The 19316-nt window shown below is 42.1% G+C and overlaps 1 protein-coding gene across 2 annotated transcripts in view; it reads right to left on the reverse strand.

Moving 5' to 3' along the window:
* The window catches only part of slc2a4rg (SLC2A4 regulator), a 41397-nt gene that overhangs the window by 12018 nt on the left and 10063 nt on the right, over positions 1–19316 (reverse strand). For both annotated transcript variants that reach the window (XM_018756740.2, XM_029248618.1), the window contains exons 3-4: positions 2559–2659; positions 767–1008 (exon numbers count right to left, since the gene is read on the reverse strand). In XM_018756740.2, coding sequence (XP_018612256.2) covers positions 767–1008; positions 2559–2659 — 343 coding nt within the window. The remainder of the gene's footprint in view (positions 1–766; positions 1009–2558; positions 2660–19316) is intronic.

The raw sequence follows: 19316 nt of genomic DNA on the forward strand, positions 1-19316 counted from the left end.
TAATGGGGGGTGTAGCGAAGGGCAGCATTTGCTTCTTCATATTGAAACCACATTTTCATGCTGGACTGTTTCCAAAATTACTCAGACAAGGTGATAAAAAAAAAAGCCTTGATTTCCGAAGACACTCCATCATGCTCTGCGACTGCGGGAATACGGGCTGCTGCCCTGGGCGCCAGGCAGAGCCAGAAACACTCAGTCATGCTGGGTAATCGTGCTCAGGCCCTGCTGGTTAAGCTGGGCCCCAAATGCTTTAAACGAGGCTGTGGTCTTCAGTTTGCTGATCTACGCAGCTTCATGTTGCCAAGGGGCAGAAAACCCTGGTCACGTTCCACACCCAGAAGACCATCGGCCCCCTACCTGCCTGCATCTGACCCCGGCAGTGTTCTCTCCGCTTTGCAGTTAGCACTATATAGTATATTAATTAAAACTTACATCACCCCACTCTGTTCCTTCGACAGATAAGAACAACTTATTAAATACATGGCAGGAAAAAATCAATCATACCATCATGAATGACACCCAGCGATACAGTCCTCCGTAATCCCAATTCTCTCATATCAAATCAACACCAAAGATCACTAATAACCTAGTAAATGTAACTGTAAACGTACATAATGTAGTACATTCAATCCGAAACTACTTTACACTTCCAGTGCAGAGATCCAACATTAGGTTCCACACATAGACCCAAAGCACCGGATAATGCCATATCCAACCCAAATGTATCTTCCCAATTTTATGTGAATGTAAATCCAACCCAAGGCACCTTGCGTTTCCTGGGGATGGGGTCCTCGAACAAGAAGTGCGTGGTCTCCGTCTCCTCTGTGTTGTCATCCCCCTGAGAAGAGAGCAGGAAGCCCTTGTTGACGTCATTGGAGAGCGGCGGTGATGGTGTGGAGGGCACAGACTGGTCACTGGCATCCCAGCTCCAGTTGCCACTGGTGGAGCTGCTGTAACTGGCTGAGAGGCACTCCTTCCATCCCCTGCTGGCAGGCTCTGGAACTGCAGCTAGATGAGAATAACAGGTTTGGGTCAGTCTTCAGCAATGTTGCCAGAACTTGTGAACCTGGGATTCAGGATCAACCTATGGACTTCACGACCCTCGGCTGCTGCTCAACTCTATTTTACAAAGGAGTGAAAAAAATGATGAAGATCATAAAATATTTTATCTCTCATAACAAGAACATTTCAGAGATCTACTAAAGCAAACATGAAATCTCCTTTGCCAGAACAAACTTTATCAACAGTAAAAACAAATCCACCCACAAATTCAAATGAAAATAATATCTGACAATAATAATTGTTATTAAACACATGTTTAGCTTCAAATATCCCATAGTTTGTGTTAGTGGTGTGTATGTGTCTGGTTACCATGTTATGGACTGGTGTCCTGTTCAAGGTGTACCATGCTTAGCGTTGCACCCTGTGTTTCCAGGGTAGTCTCCAGACCACAAATATCCCTAAATCTGACAATCACCTACCAATATTGAGTGAGTATTTTAAAAAAGAATAAATATATATTTCTCAACGGGGGTTAAAAAATTTAGTTAAGTTTATTTCCAAGTAAATCGTAAAACAGCCACTCATTGGTGGAAACTAAGTGATGTTAAACTCCTGGCAAATCTTGTTAATACCAAATGAATTGTGCATTTCAAATGTATAAAATAAGATTAATAGACGCGAGTTAAACGTGTATTTCCATTAGCCCAAGCAAACCCTTCATTAACCCAGGCATAGCTTATGTGTCCTTCAGAAGGAGAAAACATTCTTTTATCGAGATGTCACCAGATCACAGATCAGTTTTTTTTCCCCAAAAATTTATCTTCACTGACAATGAAGTAAAACATATTTCATCTACAGAAGACAGTCCAGAAAGCTGGTTTAGCTCATTTCCTGTAAAAGTTCATTTCTTTTACAATGAATGTGCCTCGGACAGAACAAACATTAACATGACAGAAATACAGAAATAAACGTACACACAGTTTCCACACTTGTCCTTCAGAGACTGATGAATACCAAACTGCTCTGCTTTGGTTTTATAACCATCTCCAGGTTGATAAGCACTTGGAACTCCCATTCTGAGCTCTACTTGGATTCTGACAGTTTGTTACCCTGTACATCTAATAATAAGTTTAATTAATTTGATTCTGTCTGCTAAATGAAGTAATGTAACATAAATATAACGATTACCTTTATTCAGGAATGAGCCGCAACATTTGGCCATGGAATTAATGTTTGGTTCTTTTAACTCTGGCAATTTTCTATGCCCTTCAGGGTTTATTTCTTTTTGAGCGCACGCAATCCTTTTTTGCCTATTTTTGTTGTATTGCTTTATTTACTGTTCAAAACAACATGTATAATATGTGGATTTAATCACTTTCTTCATTCTTGAGAAAAGGAAAGAGGTTTTAAACATTTCATTACACCAGTGACATAATTTCATAATACATTTACAGAGCGAGATTAGGAGTTCACATACTTTGAGCAGTAATGTTTATTCTTTCTGTATTTGCTGTTTTGATAAAGCCTTGGGGGGAGTCTGGGAGAGTGTGGGATACCTGGTGGCCCAGATTGGGGGTTGAGAACCAGGGGGCTGGTGGACAAAGATGTCAGCACCGTAGCAGCCATCACCTCCTTGTCAGCGTGACCCGATGGCTTCCTGTAACACAGACAGAGGGGGCCCAAGTGAGATACAGCAAGAAGAGGCAGCAGACGTCACCCTCAGAGTCACCATGATGACCACTAGGCTTCGAGGCCCAGAAGAAGACAGAAGAACCCACTCTTCAGTCACATCTACTGGCAGTTCAAAAAGACAGGAAAGGTGATGGAAGGATGGCACACTTCACCGTGGAGAGCACGGCAACGCAGCGATTTGACTCACTGGACTAACAAACAGGTGAAACTACTCCCTGCCAAAACCAGGTTTTTAAAGATCTGTCCAACTTCCTTTTTTTGCCATGACCAAGGTTGTGTGGGATATACGTAGTGAATTCAGCCTCCCTAACGCTCCGGAGACACTGACCAGCCAAGGATGCCAGATTAATAAATGCTCAGAAAAACCAGAGCTGACTGATAAAAAAGATGGATGTACAATAGGTCTTTTTTGTTGTTTGTTGCCAGTAATGGAAAATTACAGTACAATAATAAATAGTGTTGCAAGTCCCCAGTGCATATTTCTTTTGTTGTGCTTTATAAAAACAGCTTTCCTCCCTCTGTCCGTATCTTACTACTTCAGTTTTTATGTGCAAAAAACGTGGCTGTGATGCACCAGGGCAGGCCTTCTGCATGGATGCAGTTTATTCATGGGAGAATAAGTGTGTTTGCCTCCACTGCTTTCAAAGCAAGCTGCAAATGGGCGTTGATTGTGCTTCTGATAGTGTAGCACAATGTACGTTGTGCCTTGGGGGCTGGACTGTCAGAGAGAGACAGTAAAAATAGAGGGAGGGGGGGAGAGAGAGAGAGAGAGAGAGAGAGAGAGAAAAGACAAGCAACACAAAGAGAGTGAGACAGTGTGAAGGACAGAAAGAATGAGAAAGCAATGGAAAGACAGACAGCGTGTGAGAGAGTGAGGGGGTGAGAGCCAAGAGACAGGAGGTGTGGCCCTGGACTGGGATATGAAACTGCACAGGCCCCGGTGGGACGTGAAGGGGCCATTCTGCGTGTTGGTTTAACCTCCCTCCGACCAGCACGCCAGCCCTCTATTTATACAGGCCTGCCTGGACACTGCACACACACGGAGACGTTGGCATTCGAGGGGAAAGGTCAGTGGGCAAAGCGCGTGCGCACACACGGGCTTCCACAGCAGAACACATCAGAAGACGGTGGCAAGGTTTTAGAACGTTCGAATGAAAAGGAATCATTATTCTAAAAAACTAGGGGCGATGCTCTGTTGCATTACATAACATAAAATTCCCACTAAGAGAGAGATGACTTTTTTTTTTAAAGAAGGAAAAAACTTTCCTAAAGCCAATGCCCAATTTCCTTTTCCCCTCTTTCTTTTTCCCCTGTCCAGTCCAAATGTGGTTTCATGCTGGAGTAGGGGCACAAAAATGGCCGAGAGCTGAAAGTGAAGGGAACCATCCGGCGACAAAACAAGGTTTGGGTTCACAACAAATGTAATAAAGCAATGCCCTGCGGTGTTTTCCTCAAAATGCAACGGCCGTGTGAGCACCTCGCCCCCTGTGGGCAGTGGCAGGGATCCAGGAGGGAGAGCAAGCGCGCAATGACAGAGCGCTGTCCCTTTAAGAGAGACTTGCTGGAGCTCATCCATCCCCACCCCCAGCCTGCTCCACTACACAACCAGAGCAAACTGGTTTGGGCCATGCAGCAAGCCAAGCCGAGAACTTGGCAGAGCTCAGCAAAAAGTTCAGGCCGTGCCAAAACTTTTTTTTTTTTTTTTTTTTTTTTTTTTTTAAATTTTTGGGTCAACTTCCAAATATCACACAAAACACGGACGGGTTTAATAGCAGACGGAGCAAAGCGAATAAATAAAATACGAAGCAAGAATGCTCTTTTTAAGGCAGGCGAGAAAGAAAGCAGAGACGGTCGTGCTCTTGCTGCGTTCCTCGCAATGCATGTCTTTCCCCCCCCCCCCCCCCGTTAAAAACAGAGCCTTTTCTTTGCATTTGTGGAGAAACGCGACTCACGAAGCCCACTGCACTCCCGTGATAGCGTCGTGAGGGTGGAAACGTCCCACAGGAAGCGCCGCGGTTACTCGTGGGTGCTGGTGGAAGGGCAGGGGGTCCAAATGGACAATAGTGATGAAGAGGAACAGGGATACATGCCCTGTGCACTAGCCACAGCATGCGAAACGTAGCTGTTAGCTTGAATGTCTCTTGCCACTGAGCTGTCGACACGGCAACTGACAGGAAGTTCTGTACCCGTAACCAGCACTGTTATGGAGACAAACAGCTTAAGACCAAAAGCAGAACGCCCCATATCTAGTACAGCTTTATCGCATAGGTTCTTATTCATCAGTCCGTTGAAATTCTAAGGAAAACAGTTTGCAGTGGAGCCTGACTTCCAGGACCGCACCATAAATCAAGTAAAAGTTAAAAACACTCCACTATCAAAAGGGTGACAGAATAATTGGAATTGATAGTGTGGAATTGCTGTTAGTCAGCTCACAGAGCCTTCAGCTTCATTTTTTACCCTCCAAGTCCATCAGCTCCCTTTCTAGATCAGTGCAAGATACCACTCCCCCATTTCTTCTGACAGTGAGGCTTTGCAACCCCCTTAACTTCCCGAGAGCCTACGATGACACAACGAACTCAGATGTGCGTGGGTGCCCAAAGACACAGGAGAATACTTTTGTGGAGTACTCACTCCTCTACATCTCTTATGCAGTATTTACTGTCTCATTTGATAGGATTCACATTCTTCAAAATTTCTAGCAGAGTATTTACTGTCTTCGGGGTGGGGCGTGGTGGCGCAGCGAATTTGGCCAGGGCCCCCTGTGTGGTGGGTCTGGGGTTGGAGTCCTGCTTGAGGTGTCTTGCGGCTAACTGGCGTCCCACCCTGGGTGTGTCCCCTCCCAGCCCCGTGCCCTGCGCTGCTGGCCTAGGCTTCGGCTCGCCGCGACCCTGCTCAGGAAAGCGGTTATAGACATTGTGTGTGTGTATTTACTGTCTTATATGGTAGGCTACCATATAAGACAGTAAATACAGTCAACATCTTTATGTCTCATTTAATGGAGAACTCATTCTTCAACATCCCTTTTGGTGTACTTATAGTCTCAGTCTGTCAAGTACTGTATTCATTCTACATCTCTTATAATTTATTTCCCGTCTTATTCAGTGGAGAAATCATTCAACATCTTACAGTATTAACTGTCATTTGGCAAATACTCATTCTTGAATATCTCTAAGTGTATATACTGTCTCATCTGGTGGACTGCTCATTGTTGAACATCTCAAAGTATTTACTGGCTCTTCAGTGGGGTACTCATCCTCCCATATAACACAGTGTATTAATGACCTTGTTTTGTTCACAGCTGATATATGTGTACTGTTAGTATGGCAAGAATTAAACGTGTCCCATAAGTGACAGGTACTGCTTTCAGTGAGAGGAGAGCTTTGTACACTGAAAGCACAACTGCGCTTCTCTTCCCTCTACGTACACAGAATCATGTGAGTAAGGGATTGACTTGGCTTCGCCAGATTGCAGGAAATCACACGATGTAAAAAGTGAACAAAACAAAAGAAGAGGGGGGGGGAAAAAAAAATAGGAAAGTGGGGCGCTCGACAACTGAAATACACATGGCTGCAGAGAAAGGCAGGAACCAGCGCAAGGTGCCGTGTAGGCCAGATCCACCAGGGAAGTGGCTCCATTGGGGTGTTTCTAAGTAGAGCCTGGTCCCCTTACCCTCCATCCCACTTGTGAAGGCGGAACTTTCCACTTCAGATGGCCACTGTCACAGGGGCAGAAACTCCTCTACTGCAAACAGAAACCTTTATCCAAAAACAGACAACCTTGGCACTGCTTGGCTAAACAATGGCCAAATTACAAGAAAGAGGAGCCATTCACACATTTCTGCTGGAAATCAGTGTTATATAGAGTAGAAACCTGTTGTGAACTGTTTCCCTGTGCAGTTGTAAGAAAATGTTTGTAAACCATTTGGAATGATCTTAATTTCTGTATGAATTGCTCAAAAGGTTATGTGATCGAAGTCATAACAATAAAAGTCTTATTAACAACACATGCACACAACATTTTACATTGTCATATATTTACTGAACAAATGGCTTAAACAATCAAGGTCACTGACAAAAATAGTATGTGAACCCTTATACTTAGCAACTACTAGTACCTCCTTGGCCATAACCTCAACTAGTGCTTCCTGTAGCTGGCTATGAGATCTGGACAGTAGTTAGGAGGTATTTTTATTTATTTATATTTTTATATATATATATATATATATATATATATATATATATATATACACACACACACACACACACACACACACAGTACTTGTGTGTCTGTGTATACACACACATATATATATATAACTTAACTTTGTTTATGTATATTATTGGGATGTCATACTCGAAACTGCCTGCTTCAGCTCATACCACAGCATTTCACTGAGGTCAAGACTAGGCCTTGGCAATTCCAAAACACTGAATTTCCTCTGTTTAAGTCACCCTGCTGTTGACTGATTCCTTTGATTTGGATCATTGTCATTTCGATGACCCAAATTCTTTGTTTTACATCTGTGAGTTTTAGGTCACAGACAAATGCCCTGACATTCTGCTGTAGAATTTCTGAAAACAAGCTGGAGTTCATTGGACCCACATCGATTAATGACAAGCTGCCCAGGCCCACAGACTGCAAAGCAATGCCACACCATTATACTCCCTCCACCGTGCTTCACATTTGGGATGAGGTTTTGCTGTTTGTATGCAGTATTTAGTTTTCTGCGAACATAATGTTGGCTACATTTACCAAAAAGTTCAAATTTTGTCCTATATGTCCACAGAACATTGATCCATCCACTCATGCTGTAGAGGATCCAATTAGTCTTTAGCAAACTTGATATGGACAGCAATGCTTCCGTATTAAGAAGAGTGGTTTCCTCTCTGGTAACCTCCTATAAACACAACTCTTGTTTGGTGTTTTTCTTTTGGTAAACTTATGAACACAGATATTATGAAGTGCAAGAGACAACTGCAGATACTTAATTGTCAACTTAGGGTTCTCTGTTACTTGTCTGAGTAGTGTATGACATTCCTTTGCACTCATCTTTGTAGGATGCCCACTCCTAGGGAGAGTGGCATCAATCCTGAATTTCTTCCATTCCATTTGTAAAATATCTGCCTGATTGGTCTGAAGGAGCCGTAAATCCAGAAAATTTTTACAACCCTCTGCTGTCTTATAAGCTTTAACTACCCTCTTCTAAGATCCTCCGAAACATGTTTTGATCAGGCCATATTGCAGGCCTGGACTGCATATTGAGTTCTGCTGTCAATATCAGTGAGGTTCATATACTATTTCCATCAATAACCTTGGTTGTTGAAACCATTTGTTTGATAAAGATAAGGCAATGTAAAACGTTGAGTGTGTTTTTTAAATGAGACTTTTGCCTGTGACTCAGTTGAAGACCAGATCACATTTTAGGAGCCATGCATGCAACATTTTAGATAATCCCAAACAATCACAAACTTTCTCTCACAGCTATATTTTCTTCAATAAACAGCTCTGCAAACATTTCTGTTCTGTGCTCTCAGACTTTTACAGCTATAGAGATTAATTCTCCCAACACTGGATGGCAAATTACAGATATGGAAACTTCATGAAAGTTTAGCACCATTATGAGCTACACACCACTTGCTTGGTGTGAACATTATGCATGTTAAGTAAACAGGAGGAGGAGGATGTAAAGTGTAACGGGCCCGCAACTGTTCTGCAGGTTGCTGCAAGAAAGCATGGCCCTACTTCCAACCACCCCCATTGACTTCCCCGCTGGAGCTGCAAGTGTCAGCCGATAGCCAGCTTAAGTAAACAAGCCTAGCAGTGCAAGATAGGGCTCCGGAGGCATAGGTTGACTAAGTGTCCTCGCTCCAATTGGCTGGAGAGCAGCCAGCAGGCCGGGAACTCGGGCCGCTGCGCTGACTCCCATGACAGAATGCTCCACCAACCAGCACTGGGACACACAGGGAGGCAGGGCCTAAGAGGGGAAAAATGAAAAGTAAAAAAAGGCAGCGGCAAACCACCCAACCATAAGAAAGGCTGTTCACCTACTGCAGGTCCCTGTCTCCATGCCTTTCTGTACAACAGCTACCCAGTCAAGATACCACTGTATCCACAAAAATACACTGTTTTTAACAAAGTATCCCAGGGTTGGGATCCCAGGAAGGATAAGCTTTAACTTGAAACAAGTTATAAACGTCTTAGAAGCATTTATTTCTCTTTTAATTTTTAAATGATAAATGTGTTTGAGTAGCATAGAAACACTATGATGAAATTAGGAAGGAAAAGCCAGTGAGGAAGGAGAAGTGGGGGCTGTAAAAAGTGAACAAGGCCCACTTTCCAGCTGGATCAGCGTCTGTTTCCCTTTCCTCCTTACCACCACCTCAAAAGGTATGAACACTATGCCTACAGGACAACCCCACACACCCCCCACTCACACACACTTCATTATTGATCTCCATTAGCCTTTAATTGATATGGCTGAAACCTATGTGTTTAGTACATAAAGTTAGAATATTACCATTAAGGGAGAAGCTAGATTGCAAGTTTAACTCAAACAAATGCATAGGCAAAGGCATCACAGAAATTATTTTTAAATGGGAACATACGAAGGCCATTTATCTTTTGAAATCCCCATTACGTATCAAAAAGTACTTCCGTTTTATGGCAATAATCCTAGATTTTATGAGCAATAAACTGATAATTCATCTCATTCATACAGAAAAATATCAAAATTCATTTGCCGCTTAATTACCAGTGTACTGGGAATCATACAGTTCAACATGGTCATCTTACTCCCTGTCTATCATCAGCTAGATTCCACTGAGAGTCCAGGTGATGAAATGTAGACCAGCAAAAATGGACACGTTCTGCAGTGCATATATGGGTCTGGTGTCAATGTCTGTTTAAATATCATTTGACAGCCTGCAGGGAAAATGTAATGGAAAAAGATGAAAATGAGCTGTATCAGCTTGCACATGGTTCTGTACCCTTCCACTCACTCTTAATTACACAGTAAAAGTGGACACAGCATGTCCATGCGCAATGTCTTAACCACAAATCATATCAAGGAAGGAGCAGAAACAGAGAATTTTACTCCCACTCCCACAACAGGGCAGCATTTACAGAAACCATATATTATAGCTATAGACTCATTTGAATGGTTTGCAGCCTTCAGTGCAGCTGTGGTGTTTTACTCCGGGTGGACAATAAGGAAGGCAGTGTGAACTGGTAATGTTTACCTTCGAGAAACCTCCCGCCCATACCCAAACCCACAGTTGGGCAGTAGTCGTGAAACATATCACTATATTTAACACAGGAGTCATGTTACCGGTGTGGCACGGATTTGCACGGACCTGCCATGCTGTTGTCGCATGCATCTTGCCAGCGCCCTCATTCTACTGACATACCGTCACACAGAGCATGCTAAACGTAGAAACGAAGACAAACATGGGACCACCTTAAAGTTCAAAACCAACATCTTTATACTTCAAACATAATCCATAAATAGCTCATACATATTATTAATATTACTTTATTGCTTGGTCAACACTTTCATCCATACTTGCAGTTTCATCCAGTTTAACTCCTGGGTTACCGGAGTAGTTCAGAAAAAAAAGTTCTCTTAAAAGGTAGCACAGCAGGGCACCCTTTGCTATCCGCAAAAATCTGGAACGTCGGCCACTCTGGTGTCGACCCTAAGGAATTACACCTCCCCCCAAGTCCTCCAAGTCACACCCAAAGACCTACTGACCTTCTAAATCCTCAGGCACTTCCACCTGAAGAAAACGCCTTGTGTTTTCAGGAAGCTACTCTGTGTCATACTGCTTGGCAGAAGAGGAAAAGGCATCACACAACAAAAATGCACAGATCAGCATATTTTATTGTACTTGTGAAGCTAGTGCCAAAATAATTAAGCTTCACATTTTCAGGTTTTCAAACTCAGCCAACAATATTTTTGGTATGTGTTCTACTGACCGATCTCAAAAAGTACAGAAAATGGACACTGCTGGACTGCTTTTCGTTTTTAGGTCTGAAGAAAAACGATTTCCATTAATTTATCTTGGCTTTGCATGATCTCTTTTCAACAAGCTCAAATTTTTCAGTGCGGAACACCCCTCCCGGTAGGAAAAAGGCCCTGTCCTATTGTATGTGTTTCACAGGAAGTCCTTCACCTACAGGGAAATATACATTTCCAATTCAGTACTCAAGCTATGAATAAGACAGAAAACGCACTGGGTGACGCTCAGCCATGTGGGCATGAACCCAGCCTTCCAACACAGCCATGCCTTGGGAGTGCATGGCCTTCTTTGCTTCCTTTCCATTTGATTGGTTCCACCATGCGGCTTGCTCCTTTCCACAACGATTTTCATGCCAGCTGCCCTGTGATCAGACGGCGGGAGCAACCTTCTGCTTCTTCTGCAGCTCCGGATGGATTTGGCTTGAGGCACCAGCTTCTGCTCATTCATCACTGATATACATGATCATCCATGTGCATTTACCAGAATGCGGGAGAAGAGGAGTTTTTATATATTGGTGGGCATTTCTGCCTAGGCACGTTTAAACAAGTCTGCTGCGCATTCCGGCTTCTACCCATAAATCCCTGCTCTCGCTTTTCTGGCACATGGGCACCTCTGGGCTTCTGAAACGCACAGCTCTGTGGCAACACGAGCGCTGCTTTGCAAAGTGTTTTAGTAAGGGATCTGATGCCTGCCACCACAGAGTCAGGTTATCAGCTGGTGGAACAGTAAGAAAGGGTTTTCCCCTTCAGGCATGTAGAGCGGTGTTGGGTTCCTTTATCTACCTCTCCTTTTCTTTCTTTCTCTTTCCCTCCTACCCTCAGGCTGTGTGGACCCCTCCCCCACCCCTAATTATAGAAACCAACCACTCCTTCCCCTACAGTATTACATAATATGCCTCCACAGTCCAGATTACATTCTCTGCTTGAGAAGTTCTGCTGATTCCTGCTTATGATACTAGAAAAAGTACGTATTTATCATGTTCAACATACTTAGGACAAGAAAAAAAAAAAAAAAAAAAAAAAAAAACACACTTGATAGCTAAAGAGGCACATGGTCAATGATTGGGAGGGCCATTTCTTTAAGTCAAACTACAAATAATGTTGGATCCTTTATGGCCACTTAAAGCCAAGGTGGTATTTTGGGACAAAATCAGATGGGAGGGATTTAAGGTATATCAGGCTCCACTTAAGAGGAGAATAAATTGTGTTTCTTCCACAGAACCAAGCTCTCTCAAATGAAACTCGATGAAGGAAGCCTTTAACTTTCACTAGTCTGTGCTTTCACCTCTTGCTTCAAGCCCACTCCAGCAAATAAATTTAGATAAACAGAAAAACCATATTGTACCCCACTTCAGAACAGGAAATAAAGATGACACAGGGGCAAAAAAACAGCCATCTCTAATGAGCCTACAGAAGCTTCAAGGTTAATGTGTAACTATGGAGACAAGTTCACCAATAAAAACACAGTTGGTATGTGACAGCATTCATTTGAAACTGACCATAATCCCTCCCCTCATGCAGACACAAATATACATTTTTTTTTTTTTTTTTACACACACACGCACACGCACACCCTATGCTTGCGATGCTAGGTGTATTGTTTCTCAGCTACTCTGGTTTAACAAGCCTCCCCCCCGAAAAAAAAAAAAAAAGTCAATAAACATATTTAAACAGTTTGATTTAAATACATTTCGCATGATTGAAAAGTTCATTGTGATATCAGTTCATAAAAATAGACACATTAGTAGGTTTCTACCTACAGAAGCCATTAGTCTGTCAACCTATCAGAAATTGGGGGCTCTGGAAAAGGCACATGAATAATTGAGGAGTGGTTTTGCCATCTGAGGATGTGAGCCGACCGTAACAAAACGATGAGTATCAGGTGACATCAACAAGCTAATTCCGACACTGTTAGCAGAGACCATGCCGCTTTTCATTTGTCTGTAGGCCTCAAAATATAACCCAGACTTCTCCAAATTTATCAGATCATAAATCCAAATAACAACAGTAACTTTTTACATCCAAAAGTCCTGGACCACAAGCAGAAAGAACAACAGCCATGAAGATTGAAGCAGGAGACAGCACTGTAGAGGTACTGAGAGGAACATCAGTAACATGTTAAATGCCTTAATGGATTATAAAATGCAATTTGAAAGCTCACTGCAGCAGTTTAGTACACTGAAGAAGATACTGACGATTGTGGAGGTGAAAACAGCTAATGTACAGCACTTTCCATTACACACATTTGCACTCCTTTCAGCATTAGTCCATTTTCCAGGCTTGGAAGCTAAATATGATATGATCCTACTTGTCCCTCATGTCAGTACGTGCAGTTGGGCTGGATGCAGAAATCAGAGATGGAAAGAGGAACAGAGCAAGAGAGACAAAACAGGCAGCATCTGCCCACTGTGGCCATTCATATTCCAGATTTTTGCACAGGCGGAGGCAGAGACTCAAAGACACAGACAGCTTGCAGATCATCCATGTGGGCTGGTGGACTCCCAGAATGTGACCTCATCGCGTTCGTCACACGAGCTTCCTGTCCAGCAGGCCCGAGCTCTTCACACTGGCTCCCTGAGGCTGGCCAATGGAACCAAAGTGGGCAGAGCCCAAACAAGCTACAGTGCCGACTGTAGTTGGGAACCGTGGTTCGGCAGAAGTCCCATGACTCCATTACTTTCCACAAAATGTGTGCTTGAATATGATCACAAGTAGTACAGAGGTCATGAATAATCACACAGTAGGTGCTTTAACGTGGGCAACAGGCAGTATGGCTGCTACGGATATACCACATTGGCATCTGAGACTCCAGGAGTGACTGTGCTGTAATATTCTTAATCAAGATACTAAACCTTACCCTGCAATGGGATGACATCCTGTCCAAGGTGTAACCTGTCTCAAACCCTGTGCTTCTGGGATAAGATTTGGTACACCATAACCCTCAGTTCCACAAACAGTTATTGATATTGAATGATTGGGTAAATGAAGACATTAAACTTACATTTATTCATTTAGCTGATGCTTTTCTCCAAAGCGACTTACAATGCTAGTCTACCTACAATTATTTACCATTTATATAGCTGGGTAATGTTAGTGGAGCAATTTTTCAGGGTTTGTACCTCGGTCAAGGGTACTACAGCTGGAGGTGAGAATTGAACCTGCGACCTTTGGGTCCAAAAGAAACAGCTCTGACCACCACGCTACCAGCTGTCCCTGGCTTAATTCCTCCAGTTAAATACCCAGCTATATAAAATATAGAAAACACTTCTTCAAGGAGGAAAATGTATACACTTCCAAGAGAGTAATTTCAAACAGCATTCGGAAAACTGCTTGTATGTCTTGAGGGATGAGCAAAAACCAATCTGAAGTCAAGAAAGATTCCCATTACCCAAATGCTTCTTAAGGAGTCCCGTGTAAGTGAACCGGAGCAATTGGCGGTCTATAGTTACAGAACCGCTTCCTCTAGCCGCGGCGGAACTCGGCCTAAGCTGGGACTGTTTTCACTGGCTGTGTTCCTCTGTTGTACACATCAGACTCTCCGTACCAGCTCAGAAACCAAGTGCCAAAGTGCATCCACTTGCAATAACACTGGTGAGGGTGCCTTAATCCCACAACCAGTTAATATGACTCATTAAAAAAAAAGCAGGCTAAAAAAGACATTTACAGGAGAGGGTTTCAGGCCTGGTCTAGCTTTTGGCCATGCTGTATTTTGTGATATTTGTGTTTGTTGGGAATTCGCTTAATGCCTTTTTCCATAAAACAACAAGGCTACAGTTACAGGTACTTTAGGCTGAGTAAATAAAGTTTCCTTAGGAACTTGGCAGTGTGCACCTGGATTTGCATAAGAACCAAACTACTCTTCTGTTGTAAAAGTTAAATATGGGGCAGGTGGCAGTAAAATGGCATTATTTACATTGCCATATCTCCTGCATTGCACTGTGCCCATAGCTGTGAAGGAGAGATGCGCAAGAGACTGCTCTGCACTGCTTTCTTTTATCTTCAATAACACATTAAGATGTCCCTGTTTTCCTGCACTGAGATAAATTTCACAGCAGAGACAATGTGCACGTAGCACCAAAGGAAATATGTCCATCTTCTCTGGAGGTCGTCCAGTATTGCTTCTGTCGAAATGAAGTAGACCTCTGCGCCAGTTGGTCATCGGATCCCGAACTGTAGACCCAGAGGTTCTGCTCCGGGGGTTGGGGGAAGCTGGCTACAGGCAGTGCAGCAATGATATGTGTTCACTAAAAACTGCTTTTGGCTTCCTTCCTCTTTTCGTCAATCGACCGCAGATTGCATGAGGTGCCTCTAACCGAAACAAAAACAACTCGATTCTAGACCCTCTCTGGAACCTTCCCCCCCCCCACTTTTATTACTTTATAGTGCATTTAACGCATTAACTGCTCTGCTTCAGTAAAAAAATAAAAATTCACAGAGAAGTGAAAAAGGTTGTTTTCCTGTAACAAAGGAAAAAGGGTAGATTTCCTGTGTATGTATGTATATAAGTATTGTTTGTGAGCATGCACGTGTGCACAGCCAAACATGCACATGCATGAGTCAGCTGCACACAGTGTACTAGAGAGATATCCTTTTTGAATGTTCATGTCTATATTTCACTATGAAAATTATTTGTTCAGTGCGACTTTTTGCTCAGCCACCACAGCTGTAATTTTCTGAAGATTTCCGTCTTGCATAGACCTTTCCCTTAGTTTCCTGTGTTTGTGAAGGAAAACTTGTCACCTCATCGTTTCCCAGTGTAACTTTTTTTAAATAACGTGAAAAGTTGTGAAATGCAGCAGACGACAACAGACTTATTTTCAACCTAAGAAATTGCCTTTTCCTTTTATGCATCAGGAATGGTAGTTTGAGGCATTTAACCCCCCCTTTTTTGCCACAAGAGGAAATTTGATACTTTTCTCAACAATGACTTCAAGTTGCCATTACAGTAACAGCTGACCCCTCTGTTCACTTATGGTATAGGACTGTTACCACTAATATTTTCAGAAATAATTCCCAGTGTCCCTAAGGTTCCACACTCCTCTTTCACAACCTCAGGTGATGCCAATTTGAAATGCACTGCTTTCATTTACTCCATGTCCTAAATTGTTGATATCCGTTGATAATAAAAAAAAAGAACAAAAAGCTAATTTTGTTCTAAAGTAATTTGATGTACTGGGAGTAGACCTGTGTCTTGCTGCACTGCTGATGTAGTGCATTAAATTTACACTTTTGTATCACAGAACCAAATCAGTATTAACAGGTCACAGCCCTTGTGTGTCCAACTTTTTTTTTTTTTTTTTTTTTTTTAAAATCTGATTCTGTCATGACTGGTATAACAGTATTCATTACGCTGTTGAAAATATATCATGAGTAAAATTGGTAAGTAAAGAAAAAAAAAGCTCCAACAGCTTCCAAAAGTCAGTAAATCTGGGCCAGGGTTCTGGAATCCAGGCTGGAATTAAATCAAAACTCTGTATACTGGAACCGTGCAACCAAGCCACTAATTTCAAAAATCCAGAAATTAGAAACCCGACACAACTGCAAGTGGCGGTGTTAACTAGTTAGAGGGGAACTGATTCACCTGTGGTCTCAAACTTCTAATTTGGCTGCTTTATGTGATTGTTAATTAGAGTGGGGGGATGTTTTGAATTCAGTTACACCACAGATTGAAAATGGAGCCTTGAACACTGGAGCACCAAAGTTGGTCTGGCGTTGCAGTGGGTGGGTGCGCATATGGATGACTGAATGAGTGTGCCTGTCTGCTTGTGTATGCCTGTTGTACTGCAAACTAATGGATTTGGTTCTTCAGCAGTAGAGACACCCCCTTCATCCTAACTTGGCCTGTTTCTCTCTCTGACAAACATACACACACAGTGTAGTGCACATCCGCAAACCTCATTTTATCCCAGCTGCTACCCAGACCAACTGTAAACACTGTTTACAAACATATAGTAAAGTAAATCGGGGGAGAAAAAAAAAAAAACACAGCTCAGCACATCAAAGAAAATGTGTCATTTGTTTCAAACCAAAAGAAGCTTCCTTTTTATGGGATGGACTGAGAAAGTTACAAGAGGCTGAAAGAGTCGGTTGATTTAGGTATTTCAGCAACAGGGAACGGAAACTGGGCAGGCCTGAGTTTGGACACACGTTCTCTGTTATTTATTAATAGCAGCCCATATCATAAATGGATTTCCACTTAGATCAAGGTTTTCTCAACTTCCCGGTGCCAAGAGATACAGATAAAGAGAATTTTGCAAATGCTGTTAAAGCATACTGTTAGGCAACAACATGGCTGGCTATCACATGCCCATGCCTTCCTCACACTAACGGTATGACTCCACAAGCTTCCAGGAGCACTCAGCCCCGCCTTTAGTCAGGTGGGAACGTTTGGGAGGGATTGGACTGCTAAGTAACCCACCCTGGCTCCTTCACAAACACATTCTCTGCACTGCAGAGCTCATCTCATTTAGGCCTTGTCATTTTGGGCTGCAGTCAGCTTTCAAGCTAAAAGCCATACAGTTGAAACTAGATTACTTTATGACTCTCCCAGATGAATCTTTTCACTTGGCCTAAAAAAATTAGAGCTCCCTTTGAAAACACAACCCAGAGCCAGGTTATTGACAGATGAAGCTCATAAGATTCAATTATGGAAAACATAGTGATAGTAATGATATTACACTTGCACTGCTGAAGAAATCATAGGAATTGTGCAATAAGCACAGAAACATTCCTTCTGGGAGACATCAGCATGGATAAGATATGGAGCAATTCTCCCTGGCTGGAGTGAGAAGTTCAGAAGGAGGAGGCTCTGTGGGCTGGGACAGCGATGATGAGCAATAGAGTAAGCACCCAATTGCAGGGGAGCCTGACAACTTAGGTTCCAGTGACTCTCAGGTGAGGACTTCTGGAAAGATTTTTTTTCCCCTAAATAGTCAAAAGGTCGTCTTTTGCTTCAAGCTCAACACTACTGAGCCAACATTTGAGGACAACTGGAGAAAGGTGTTTTTAAAAAAAAAAAAAATTAACAGCACTATATTCTCATAACTGATTTGACTTTAATCAAAGCAGTCAGTGTTCTGAGAAATAAAAACACATTCCTACAGGAAAACTAATGGAATCAACATATCAACATGTATTTGCTAGGTAAGATCAATCCAGCACTTGCGATTTCATTCAAAATGAAACTGATGAGGACTATAAAGTCAACGAAGGCCTTTTGTTCAATCTTACACAAATGGTTTGCTTAATTTACTTGAAATCCTCATCTTTATGAATGCTGCAGTCTCTGCAGCGCATACAGTGTTGTTGCAAGATGTAGACCTGATCCATTTTGACAATTCCACTGTGAAGAGTATTAAACTGAACTTCAAGCACAGACTAATTTAACTCTATATTATTGGTACAAGCCACAATACACTATTGAATTAAAGTTTTTCCTGATGTTCCCTTCCAAAAACAAGTATTTTGAATATTCCAAACTGAGTACTCACTTTTAGTAAAGAAAACAAAAGTATTCTAAACTGAATAAAACCAAGAAACCGAACCATGGAGAAGGAAAGGGTTACCACTAACAGGTTAATGTATAAGTGCTGCTATGTTGTTTTGGCATGGCAAATGAAAGATTAATTGACTAGGCCAAGGCATCTAGGCATTTTAACAGTTAAGAATGGTGAAGAACACGACATATTATTATAAACCTTCAGCATAAAGACAGTCTTTATGCTGTTAGATTCAGTTTTTCACACAGAAGTCCCCTTTACTGTTAACTTAGAAAAAGGTAATTAAGAGAGGTGGTAAAACCCTGAGCTCACATGTTTTGAATGTAAAAGAAAGAATACAAAGCCTGCATTTCATAATAATATATGGGGATTTCAAGATATAAAAGTCCAAGCCACTGAGTCAAAATATCAACATAGCCCGAGTCCTGCACATCAACATGTTTTGTGGATCGCTAATGGTCAGATGTCAACACGTTTACCCTAACCTCATGAACGCATGCAAACAAGGTTCATAATATCAACTTTGACCACAAATGTGTATTTTTGAAAGCGTCATCAGCCACTAATTAATTGTATCCATTTGATTCCTATGTCAACAAATCATTACCCTCTACTTAATACATGGAATCTGCAGGAAAATAATCAGTGAACAAGTCATTATTATAGTACACAGTACATCCCAAGGACCACAGTGGCCCATAGTGTCTCACTTAGAGCTCAGCAGATTTACAGGGTCTCTATAAGGAGATCTGTTTACTGATAACCTTCACCATCAGATGAATAGGCAAAATAAACCCATGTACTCACCAAAAATTCTGTATTATTCAGCCTACAGAACTTCCTAAGCAGTACTCGAAATTATGACTCAATCATTTGTAATAACAGAAGTCTTCAAAAACAGCATTGTTTTGAACTGTAACAAAAAAATCTTGCACATTGTGAAAAATAAGAGGATGTGCAACATTTTATCAACAGCAACCACGAACTGAGCATGGTTGCCCTGTATTATAATGACCAGTATTCAATGAAACTGCATTAAAATCTGAAGCGAAACCAGAGAAAGTATCAGCTGGCAATCATATCTATAAAAAAACAAAAACTTAAAC

This window comes from Scleropages formosus, chromosome 2, assembly GCF_900964775.1.
Source record: "Scleropages formosus chromosome 2, fSclFor1.1, whole genome shotgun sequence".
Taxonomy (NCBI): Eukaryota; Metazoa; Chordata; class Actinopteri; order Osteoglossiformes; family Osteoglossidae; genus Scleropages; species Scleropages formosus.